Source organism: Colletes gigas, unplaced genomic scaffold, assembly GCF_013123115.1.
Source record: "Colletes gigas isolate AHSC1104 unplaced genomic scaffold, ASM1312311v1 Colletes_gigas_Sc00008, whole genome shotgun sequence".
In the NCBI taxonomy this organism is placed as follows: Eukaryota; Metazoa; Arthropoda; class Insecta; order Hymenoptera; family Colletidae; genus Colletes; species Colletes gigas.
Genome location: NW_025106637.1, coordinates 6,649,065 through 6,661,441, shown reverse-complemented (window position 1 = coordinate 6,661,441; position 12,377 = coordinate 6,649,065). Strand labels below are relative to the sequence as shown.

General features: G+C 38.1%; 1 protein-coding gene across 2 annotated transcripts; it reads left to right on the top strand.

The window, feature by feature from the left end:
• Positions 1-2,356: 2,356 nt before the first annotated feature.
• Positions 2,357-12,109, top strand: LOC122397068 (myosin-IIIb-like). Of its 2 annotated transcripts, none has more exons than XM_043395914.1 (16): positions 2,357-2,469; positions 3,620-3,954; positions 4,089-4,370; positions 4,627-5,211; positions 5,334-5,725; positions 5,796-6,124; positions 6,221-6,727; positions 6,806-7,092; positions 7,209-7,483; positions 7,609-7,979; positions 8,106-8,210; positions 8,299-8,555; positions 8,668-8,876; positions 8,988-9,068; positions 9,454-9,621; positions 10,282-12,109. In XM_043395914.1, exons 1-16 carry the CDS (start codon positions 2,454-2,456, stop codon positions 11,234-11,236), a joined length of 5,154 nt encoding a protein of 1,717 aa, XP_043251849.1. In that variant the 5' UTR covers positions 2,357-2,453; the 3' UTR covers positions 11,237-12,109. The 2 variants fall into 2 exon arrangements, with proteins under 2 accessions (XP_043251849.1, XP_043251851.1); XM_043395916.1 differs by having other exon boundaries at positions 8,103-8,210.
• The last annotated feature ends 268 nt before the right edge of the window (positions 12,110-12,377 follow it).

The following is a 12,377-nucleotide window of genomic DNA, read 5'->3' as shown; positions in this document are numbered from 1 at the left end:
CTCGCCACGTGACCGTGCACACGGCGATTGGTTACTGTTTACGATTTGCACCTTCAACGAAGATATCGAACCATTGACCAGCCCACAAATCGGTCGTTCATTTTAGCAGATGGACGAGATCATAAGCGAAAGTAACGACTGTGATTCGTGACGAAACTGACAATACTTTCGAAACGATTGGAGAGAAGATATTGTTCGTGGAAAAAGGCATCGATCTGTGAAATTGACAGGATTCTCGTATTCTAGGTCGAAGACACTAATCGGTTGTTCTTTTCAGCAAATAACGGTTTTCAGGACAGGAGTTCAAGAGAAGAGTTAATCCGCACACCGATAGATAAATTTATTTTACGTTTTGTTTATCCATGAAAATCGTCACGGTCGAGGTTTGAAGTAAATTGCGGCTTAACGAGTGTTGAAACGAAGTTAGATTCTAGAATAGCTGAAATTTTCACGAGACTGTAACCATGTTAGGCTATTTTCTTCGGAATTCTTAATAATTAGACAACACAGATAATATTCTGCTATAAGAAATGAATTTTGGCATAAAATTAGTTATGATTTGTAACGAATTACCAGATTTTCTTCTATCTTTTACAAGTCTATATAGGAAAAATTTAAATAGGAGATTCTAGAGGCCAAAATAAGACGAAAATCAAGAATATCAATTTGTTGATTGAGGATGCGTTAAAGAGTTATTAAAAAATTTCAAATCATTCATGGAAAAATTATTGTGGCCAGAAATGTTTCTATAACTTTTTAACGAAGCCTCAATCAACAAATCAGTATCCTTGATTTTCGTACTATTTTGGCCTCTAGAATCTCCCATTAAAATTTTTCCCAGGGATGGTCGAACACCCTGTATATATTAGTATTAAAATGAAAATGAAATAACCTTATTAAAATTTAATTTCAACGCGTCGAGTTCCATTAATTTTAATTAATATTTCAATGATGTTTTCAGCACCGATAATGTGAAAATATTATTTTGCATTACTTTTAGCTTTTACAGGATGTCAAAACGCCTCGAATAATCAGTTTCGTTTTTAATAGTAAATTATGAAACAGGAAATAACTTCCTTTGCATGTTCAAAGTACATTGTATACTTGATGAAACGATTCCTACGATTCGTAGAGTATTTACACTTAATCTATCGACGTTTAAAATGAAAGATCACAATTTTACACGCAAATTGTTCTATAAATGCGAAGCACAACAGACATCTGTATCTATTTAACACACCTCACATCGTGGAACATATCGTGTACAATAATTAACACGTGCGCGTGCTCGCTTACAAGATTATGAAATTATCTGTGTACTTCAGCGTGTCCTTGCATTTCCATTTCAAAGCGCATGAAAATTTTAATTATAGGTTTAGTCGAGGAAACAACTGAGCATCTTTTAAAAAGAAATCAATTAAACGCATTCTATGGAACCTGATAGTAATCGTTCTCTTTTCTTATCATATTTCATTGTAATGTTGTTTAGAAATGATACTTTCCAGAGAATAGCTTTTAAAATTATATAAAATTTATCGAAAATTGATTGCCATAAAGAAGAAATGAAGCTTTTCGAAATGTTATGTTGATCTGAATAATACGACGATGATTAGAAATTTATCACTCGTGATCCATAAATGTCCTGTTTAATTTTCTCTTGCAAAGTGACATTCGAAACTACGGATGGCTTCGATCCTTAGGCGGCTTCATCCAGTAGCATAGACCGCCTATTATTATATCTCGAATATTTTTTACTCGACTTGCTGGCAAAGAAAAAACATGCTCACGTTCTCATTATTTCCACATACAAAATTTGCATGAATCTGTCTCCTTGTAAAAGAAAATTACTTTAAGCAAATTGATTGAAAACCAAAATAATCTATACTTCCTGTTACCAAGGAAAGAATAATTTTAAAATAGATTTTTTGATACAGTTGACACAAACTACTCGAGTTTGATTCGAATATAGAAACGTATTGCAATTAATACATTACATTCACATATGGTTAAACAAGACTATACGTGTATTACAACACGATTCGTCCAAGAATCAATGTGCTCGTATCGTATAATATCATCAAACGAGTCCCATTAATTAATTCCCTCGTTACCCGCGAGATAGTTCCTATTTCTCACAGCCCTGGATGCTAAACTCATAATACGTGTGTAAGCCTATTGAAGTCATTATGGAATTAATATCAAAACCGCGAATTGAAATGACAGAAGTACAAGTGGCATGGTCTTCTTACGAGACCTATTTCTGAGCCCGAGCAGAAGTGCGCCGGTCTTACAGAGCCCAATCCTATTAAGGGGTTAACAGGTATCTGGTTAGAAAACGAACGACCCAGTCGTATCTCGCACCTGGTCAGGTGAACAGTGTTCAATAATATCACTTGTATTTAAATGACGTACCGAGATTTTTGAATTTCCAAGCGCGAGCCACAGTTACCGATATGGGTGATATAATCGGTTAGTAAGATTCATCCAGGAATTCTGTCGAGCAATAATTTTGAAAGTGCAGTGGCATGAATCGAAATATTTGTAATAAAATTTTTGGGCGAAATTAGTCGCCAATTGTTGTCAGATAAAGGGTGTATTCCAATGAAAAATTGTTTCGAGTAGCAGTGAATGTTTTGTGTTTCATGGAATAATAGAATTGCAGATAAGTCATTCTGGAATTATTTCAGATAATAATTACTTTTACGCGAAAACATTGGAAAAATTCTTGTATCCGTTTCTAAAAAAAAACAGCCCTGCGAAACGTAAATTCGATTATTATAAGAAGATATAATATTATGTTACATAATCGACTTTGCTGACTTGTAGAAGACCTGTCTATATTAACTGAATTATAAGCTGACTTTGCGATTTCAACTTTCCTGAATTATCGAGAGATATGTTTGTTTTCAAACTTATACCTTTGATAATTGTATTCGTGTTTATTGGTTTAGTTTTATAGTATTGGTGAACAATAAATTCAGAGCTTAAAAATATAATTTGTTTCAAGCTTTGAAAGAGGATTTCTTTAGACATTTTTTTTCTACAAGATTTAGCCTGAAAACATCGTTTTATCACAGATATACATTTCTTCCTGTGGTTCGCCGCAACTTTCTATGAGGCTAGATCTAGAAATTGCTTCACCACGGTAATTTCCGCTCAATGGCTATAAAGTTATTAATAAATGTAGGGTGGAAAACACTACCAGCGTAATTTTCCAAGCTACTGTCTATAACGTTGCTCGCTACAATGTAATAAAGTTTCTCCTTTTCCCTAAACCGGCATAAAAATGATTTCTAACCGTTTATACCTTAGACGTATATTCACGGTAAAAAGAAAGCTTTTAATAATAATTCATATACAACGACCGCCATGTGTCATTTATACCAAAATTATTCCATGAAAAATATTTTCTCTTTACGCTAACAGTTTGAAATAAAACAGTGTTTTTAATTTAACTGTATTTTAATGGCACAATTTATTTCATATAAAATTAGTCAAATTTCTTCATTTATCTTTTGACGTTTCATAAGTGAAGAAATTTTTACTGATTTTGCAATGAAACACTAAGAAGAATAAAACTATTTTGTAATAGTTAATTTTATATAATTTACTGTCCCAGAAATGACCGGTGGTGGGACCAATATGGCGTATCACGGTCTCAGTCAGCATGTAAATTTCGATGCGATACCAGACCCTGGCGATCGTTTTGTGTTGGAAGAATTGATAGGCGAGGGAACGTACGGGGAAGTTTATTCCGCGCATTGCAACGAAACTGGCAATAAAGTTGCAATCAAGATACTGGAGAATGTTGCTGACAACATAGAAGAGATCGAAGAAGAATATCTCGTGTTAAGGGATTTGTGTCTTCACCCGAATATTCCACACTTTCATGGTTTATTCCTGAAAAGGGCGAAGCCTGGTCAGGAAGAGGATCAACTATGGTTCGTCATGGAGGTACTGTTACTTTAATTTTATCAATTGAAAGACGCATTCTGCATAGTTTAGTATCTTAAACGTTCGCTTCGTTTTTGTGATTTAATAGTTTGAAGTTTCCAAGGTGAAGAATAGATTAATTATTTCTGTTTCAGTTATGCACCGGAGGATCGGTGACCGATCTCGTGCAGGGTCTCAAGAGAAAAGGAAGACGTCTAACGGACGAACAAATAGCTTACATTCTCAAAGAAACGGTGGAAGCGTTAATTTATTTACACAGCAATCACTGCATGCACCGTGACGTTAAAGGACATAATATTTTGCTTACCGAGGATGCGCATGTTAAATTGGTTGACTTCGGTGTGGCTTCGCACCTTGCTGCCACGCTCGCGAGGAAAAACACGTCTGTCGGGACACCGTATTGGATGGCACCTGAGGTAAAGTACAATCATCGTTAAATTTCTCGAATTACATACGAGCAATTAAAATTTTTCAAAATTGTAAGAATTAACGGAATTGAGAGACATACGAGAGCGAATTTTATTTATTTCACTTTGTATAATATTATGTTATTATTATTCATTTATTAACGGGAAAAACCCTTTAGTATACAAAGTAGTAATATATAAGGAACAATAAAATACAGATAGATTGCATAGAAAGTTGTTTTCATAAAATGCAAACGCCGAACAGGTAATAGCTTGCGAGCAACAACTGGATTCCTCTTACGATTCTCGTTGCGACGTATGGTCGGTTGGGATCACAGCGATCGAGTTAGCAGAGGGTGATCCGCCCTTGTCCGAACTCCATCCTATGAGGGCACTGTTTCAAATACCTAGAAACCCACCCCCATCTTTGAAAACCCCAGACATGCATACGCCAGAGCTGCTGGACTTTATCACGGAATGTTTGGTGAAAGATCTCGAACATCGACCTTTCGCCAGCGAATTAAAAGAGCATCCTCTATTGGTGAACATTGAGGCCAATATGGAAAAGACCAGAATCGAACTGAGGGAAGAGATTCGTCGGCAAAGAGCGTTTGGCAGGGTTCACAGACAACCGGAAGTGACCACCAAGCATGGAAAATTGAAGACTGATCGAAAAACCAGACCGGAGAAAATGTATATGGACGATCTGGCTGCTCTGGACATGTTAACGGAAGATGGAATCGTCGAACAATTGCAGCATAGATACGAACAGGGTCAAATATACACGTATATCGGTGACATACTCGTTGCAGTTAATCCGTTCACGAATTTGGGATTGTACACAGGAATTGTAAGTATTTGAGATCAACTTTGATAACTTTTAAATATAGAGTCAAGGAAGAAATTTCTTTAAGTACAAAGGGTATTCGACGTTGAAAAGTAGATATAGCGAGAACATTTTAACGCCTGCAGGAGCAAAAGAGATACAAAGGCCAAGCGAGATCGGACAATCCGCCGCACATTTTCGCTGTCGCCGATGCTGCCTATCAAGCGTTGCTGCATCAGCGACAAAATCAAGCGATAGTTATCAGCGGCGAATCCGGAGCTGGAAAAACCGAAAGCGCGAATCTGCTATTAAAGCAATTGGTGTACCTCAGCAAAGCGCCGAATCGTAGTTTAGAAGAAAGAATTCTACAAATAAATCCAATAATGGAGGCTTTCGGTAACGCGACTACTGGGATCAATGCAAACTCGTCCAGGTTTGGGAAGTACTTGGATCTAACGATGACCAAAGGCGGCAAAGTCACTGGCGCCAGAATATCTGTATACTTGTTAGAACAGTCTCGAGTAGTGGCTCAAGCTGAGTGAGTAACATGCAAGACTAGGTCACAAACTGTTGGACGTTTCACAACACAAAATAATTTTAATTTTCAGAGGCGAGCGTAATTTCCACATATTTTACTACATGTACGATGGCCTGGAGGCAGATAATCGTTTGTCGGAGTTCTATCTGGACGAAAACCTTCGAAAGCAACACCGATATCTCATGGATCATAGTCAAACGTCCCAGGCGCATATCGATAAGTTCAAACAGTTAAAGAATGGCTTTAAGTTGCTCGGATTTCAAGACAGCGAGGTGGACACGGTTTACCGAATTCTGGCTGCCGTGCTTCATCTTGGCGATATTGAGTTTGGCGAGGTAGCCAGCGAGGACAATACCGATAATAAGAGTCGAGTAATTGACACAGCACCTTTGCACAGAGGTAATTACGTGTTTTCATCGATAAATATATATTTGCTTCGGGCGCGATTCTATCGGCGAAACGCTTCCGGTTCGTGACCTTTAAAACACGTTACAGTTTCCCGATTGCTTGGCATCGAAGAGAACGATCTTCTAGAAGCCTTAACATCGAATTCGGTTATGACCAGAGGGGAAACAATCACGCGGAACAATACAGTGGCAGAGGCGTGTGCAGCGAGAGACGCCATGGCCAAAGGACTTTACGGTCGATTGTTCGACTGGATGGTCAATCAAATCAACTGTTTGCTATGCTTCAATCGTTCCCCGAATTACGAGCCGTTGGCCATTGGTCTCCTCGACATTTTCGGATTCGAGAATTTCCCTAGAAATTCCTTCGAGCAATTGTGCATTAACATCGCCAACGAACAGATACAGTATTACTTCAATCAGCATATCTTTACGTGGGAGCAGCAAGAATACATGGCAGAGGGAATACCGGTGGATCTGGTCGAGTTCTCGGACAACAGACCAGTCCTTGATATGCTTTTAAGCAAACCTATGGGGCTTTTGGCCCTTTTGGACGAGGAAAGTCGTTTTCCTAGAGCCACGAATAAATCTTTGATCGGTACGAATCAGTATCCATAACTCTTCGCTTGAAATTTTATATCTTGTTATTACACCATAATTTTAATGCATATTGCAGAGAAATTCCACAGCAACATCAAATCCAAGTTTTACGTACGACCGAAATCGGACGCGGTTTGCTTCGCGGTCCACCACTTTGCAGGGCGCGTGGTTTACCAGGCAGAAGGATTTTTAGAAAAGAATAGAAATTTCTTGCCCCCCGAAGTGATACAGCTGGTCAGGCAGTCTCAGTACGACATGGTTCGCTTTTTGTTTCAATGCCCGATCACGAAGACTGGCAATCTTTACTCGGCGGTACACGAAACCGATTCAAAGAAATTGTCGCAATCGAATCAGAACACAAAGGTATTCGCAAAGTGACGTGTTTGTCGGTTGCTTTTTAATTCAGCGAGAAATAAAAAATGCCAGCGGTATTATTTAGTCGCGCGGGTAGACTAAAATAAAAAATTGAATCGTTCCAGGAACGTTATTCCAGCCGGGGATTAGCGTCGCAGTCCAGGGCTCAACAAACGGTGGCGACGTATTTCCGATACTCGCTAATGGATTTGTTGCAAAAAATGGTGTCGGGGTTGCCGCAGTTTGTGCGTTGCATAAAACCAAACGATTCGAGGAGCCCGCGATTCTTCGACAAAGAAAAGGTCGTGAAACAATTGAGATACACCGGAGTCCTCGAGACAATACGAATTCGACAGAATGGCTTCTCGCATAGAATACCATTCAACGAATTCTTGAAAAGGTACTTACCAAAACGTCTTTTATTATAAAATATAAATATCGTCCAACAACCAAATTTAGCGTCTTTGGATTTCTCAAACATGTCATCGTCGTGAAGTAATTTAAACCTTAAACCATGAATTATAGATATTGCTTCTTGGCATTTGGTTATGACGAACGAGTGATGGCAAATCGCGACAATTGCCGTCTTCTTCTCATCCGCTTAAAAATGGACGGATGGGCGTTGGGTCGAACAAAAGTGTTCCTCAAATACTATCACGTCGAGTTTCTTTCGAAAATGTACGAGGAACAGCTTAAGAAGATCATAATGGTCCAGGCGTGCGTTCGTCGATGGCTCGCCAGGATCAGATTCAAAAAACAGAAATGGCAATTCGCTGTGTCCGTTGTTACTTTGCAACGTCACATTCGTGGATGGCTATCGAGAAAGCATTTGCTCGAGGAGCTGAAGAAAAAGCAAGAAGAAGAGGAAGAAGCCTCTGTTCTGCTAAAAGCGCAAGGTAGTTACGTAATCTCAATATATTCATTACTATTACGCAATCCTTCTTTTCAAAATAACTTCGCAAATACTTTGACTCGTGAATCTATGAAATAATAAATGTGATTAACAAACATTGTCACAGAAGAACAGGAAGCAAAAGCTAAAGCTGAGAAGCTGGCAGAAGAAACTGGCGAGGTGAAAGAAAAGGAACCACTGAAAGAAACCGACGCTGCCGTCATCATCCAAAGTCGTAAGATCATTTTAAAAATATATACAACAGAGTCCTGCAATGACCAACTATTTTCGAAATTAAAATCGCGTTTCTGGGCTATCTGTAGACTTCAGAGGATACACTATCCGCAAACGTTTCGGGCCCGAACTGGAGGAACGCTTTAAGAGAATCCTGAACGGTCACAACGACAAGTTCGAAGCTCACAAGGCGTTGTTGCGGGAAGGTTTGAAGAACGCTGATGCCGCGTTCATTGTCCAGCGATGGTATAAGAAGGAAGAAAAAGTTAAAAAGAGGAAGCCATCTCCGAGAGACAGCGTACATCCTAAACTAAGACAAGCTGATCTTATACAATTCTCTCAAAACGTGAGTGAAAGACTAATTATTGTCACCCTTCCAGAAACTACGTGTTTTCGTAATTATTTGCAAGCAAGCTATTATTTTAATTGTTACGATGATCATTGAAATTCCATCGAAGGTCCACATGAAGAACCAAGAACTGCACAAGTATCAACGTCGCAATAAACCGGGTGTCCGATTAAACGATATCGACGAACCACCACCGGATTACGTGCGCCCGGAAGGATTCAGCATGGTTCAACCTATCATGCGATATCGAAGTGGCACTCAAGTGGAAGGGGAGGAGACCATTAAGTACTATCACGACTTGAAGAACGAGATGAGCAGGTAAATAGACTCGGTGTTATATTGAAATCGATTGCCCAGTTTCTTTTTTCGCGTACGAATGCGAAATTCGAATGCTCAATTTTCGAATGCTTTTGGCACTCGCATCGGAAGTGGTTCGGACTTCGAAGACGACGAAGTTGGCTGGGACTTACCGTTGATACAGCTAGAAAATGACCTCCACCCATTGTCGAGGTACAATCGTACATTTCAAGTCGGTCTTCCATAGAGAACTCCTAGCTTCGAATGACCAAACATTTTTAAAAAGTCCTCGTTCCCCCCTGATACATCCAATACAATAGAAACAATTAGAACGATTAATTAAAAAAAAAAATAAAAATTCATACTTGCAATAATCATAGCGAGCTTAATTTTTGTCGGAATACGAATTTATATAGATATGTAGAAGGCTGTAAACTAGAGATTGATTCTTAATTTTGTGTCCTAGTTGTATGTTCGTAGCAACTAGTACGTTTTAATCCATCGTCGTAGAACTTTAACGATTGAAATTAAAATTGTTTCGTAGTTGAATATTTATTTTGTAACGATATGATGGATAATATTGCGTTCGACGTTTCAGGAGTCGAATGGGTCAGATTTTAGAAGTGAACGCCGAGAGGAGAGAACGCTTGGAAGCTCAGGGCAACTATGCGATAGCTTCGGAGCAACAGCTTTCGGATATATGGCACAAAGCTTTGAGAAATCCAGGCGAGGTGGCACAACAAGAAGACAACTCAGCCAAAGTGAGGTACGCTCAGGCTTTCTCCATAATTAAGCTTCTTATTCCTTTCCTGACCAATCTTCAATCCTTCTACGATCTATTAGTTCCCTTTATTTATTCCTCCGATTCTAAATTCATTGATTCGTAATAGGAAGCAAAGTATCGCTGAATTAATGATCGTAACATAGTGATTGAGTTACTAATCTTTTTCGTTGTGTTTCTATACTTTGCCAGAGGTATCATGGCAAACTTCCAGGTAAAATAATAAAATTATGCCCTCCGTAGATTTAATTTCATTTGAAAGTCCCTTATGTAGTCGTTACGCAAATATAAAGAAAAAAAAATTGAATTTTTGATTCGAGAAAACAGCTAAGCAAGGGAATCGTATAAAAACGAACACTAAAAACATTGTTCTACACGGGTTATAGTTGGGACGTTAGAGTAGGTAGTGAGAGCAAAAGAAATACGGCTGCAAGCATAATTGAATATCTGGATCGAACGTGGAGTACTGTTGAATTTCATGCTGTCTGATCGAGTATTACATTTATTTCTATTTGAGTAATATGATATTTAGATACCTAAGTTGTGCGTTCGTTAAAAATTTTTATTTATAAATCCGTAGCTTTGATGCCAATAATAAACCAGGGAATTGCAACAATGTAATTGGAAGAGATTCTTTCCTTACAGTTCAAGGATTAATCACGTGCCTAACAACAACCTGCGGCCCTCTGAGGGCTATCCACACCGTAAACAACCTGGAGTCAACTCTTCGAATATCAACAATACAAATGGCTTACGATCCAGATACGTCGACAGACACAACGGTGTAAACGAACATCAGCAACCAATCAATAGTCACCAGCGTAATGTCAACGGATCTTCCGTAAATGGAAACCAGAACGCATTTAACGGACACTCCAGTTTCACAAATGGCCATACCACTTTCATCGATGGTCACAAAAATAATAGTCACAGCCCTCTGAACGGACACGAAACCCCCATTAATGGCCATATAAATTCCGTGAACGAACATTCTTCCCCGATCAGTCGCGTGGCTAAAGTCAATGGTCATCGAAACATTGTCACTGGTTGTCAAAATGGTTTATACATTAACAGAATGGTTGCAAATGGATTAGCCAATCAGAGTGACTCGAACAGACAGTCTGGATTCGCCAATGGCGTTAAGAATAATTTGAACGATCGGAAAGGAACGAAGGTTGCGAAGGAGAATAGCGACGTCGAGAAAAATCGACAAATTGGAGTGGATAGTAAGAATGGAATCAATCGATCTGTTGTCGGTCAAAACGCTTTGGGTGGCCGGGTGGGAATGAGAAAAGAAATGGGGAAGGATGTGTTCGGTATTCCAGGTGATCTTAGACAACTTCTGAGGCCCACCGTCGTGCAAAAGCGGCAAGAAATCATCAAAGTCGATTACGATCCGGAAGATATCAACGGACCATATAATTTTAGACAGCTTTTGAGACCAGCCGAGTACCTTCCGACCGAATCTTTGAGAAAGAGGAAGGGTGGACTAGCTTGCAACGGAGTTCCAGTGACGAAGGATAAAATTTCAGAGAAACATGTAAAAAGAAGGGCTCCGCTGGCACCGAATCAAAATAAACTCGTTAACGTAAAAAAGTAACGTTACGTGATGCCTGAACGTTCAAAAATTTCTTAGAGCACAGGCAGTTAGATAATTTATTTGCTAAATACGAGATATTAATCAGCACAGTGATTAGAAATACGGAGTGTTTGGAGAAAGGGGTTTAGAAATTCAGAAGCATATAAACTTTGTTCGTAAAATATTGCTTGAAATAATTATGAAATATTTTTGTTTACTCGGATTTTATCATTTCTTTTTTTTTATGAAAAAATTATACATCAGTGTTAGAAATTCATAGTTCAGGTGAAATTTTTTTGATAGAATTTAATAATCTACGTTAATTCGACATTTTTTGTTTACTTTCAGGTATATCATACGCTTCTAAAATCCTGAACTCTCTTAAACACACTGTGCGTAAAAGCAGCATTCATCTCATCCCTATATAGATGGTATTACAAATTTTCAACAAGATTACTGTAAGGATCGTGAAATACAATTTATTTTAAATTCGTTTACGATTTTTCTTATTTTTTTTTTTTTTTATCTATAAAGACGCAATTGTTTAATGGCCGGAAAAAAAAATCGTCAGTTCATTTTTACTTCGCCACGGAGTGCTGCTGCTTAATAAAACGTGTTTCAATGATAATCTATGTTTAGAACTAGTCATGTGTAGCTTTACAAAAGACTTAGATGTATTCGATAGCGTTAAAAAAAATTTGTTCCCGAAGTTTTAACGGTGTTTACCTCGTATCATGACATTTATATTAAATAACTTAACTTGTAATGTATGACTTATACGATTAATCGACGAGGCTGTTTATTAGTGCCTCGTCTCGTTAAATATTTACGAAAACATCTTGATTAGTGGCTATTATCAAATATTTGTTAAATATTATTCACTGATACGTATGTCGACAGTACAGCTTGTATATAAAATTCTTATAGAAATAAGAATAACAATAATATATTAAATATATGTTCCGCTTTAGACTACTAAAAAATTCGTTCTTTGTTATCCTATCGAAAACATTTTTGCATGTCGAGGAATCAATGTTCGACTCGTCAATATAAATTACAAATTTGATTATCATTTTGTTCCGTTAGCATAGAATATGAATCGAAAGAAATTATTTCGTCTCATTCGGCGCGAATCTCCATTGTCATACAACGGTCATGGCGC

Bases quoted from the DNA above. Each gene is read 5' to 3' on its own strand.
- LOC122397068 (XM_043395916.1), top strand. The intron at 7,484-7,608 runs GTACTTACCAAA...CATGAATTATAG, and splicing joins TTCAACGAATTCTTGAAAAG to ATATTGCTTCTTGGCATTTG. The intron at 9,622-10,281 runs GTACGCTCAGGC...CTTTCCTTACAG, and splicing joins GACAACTCAGCCAAAGTGAG to TTCAAGGATTAATCACGTGC.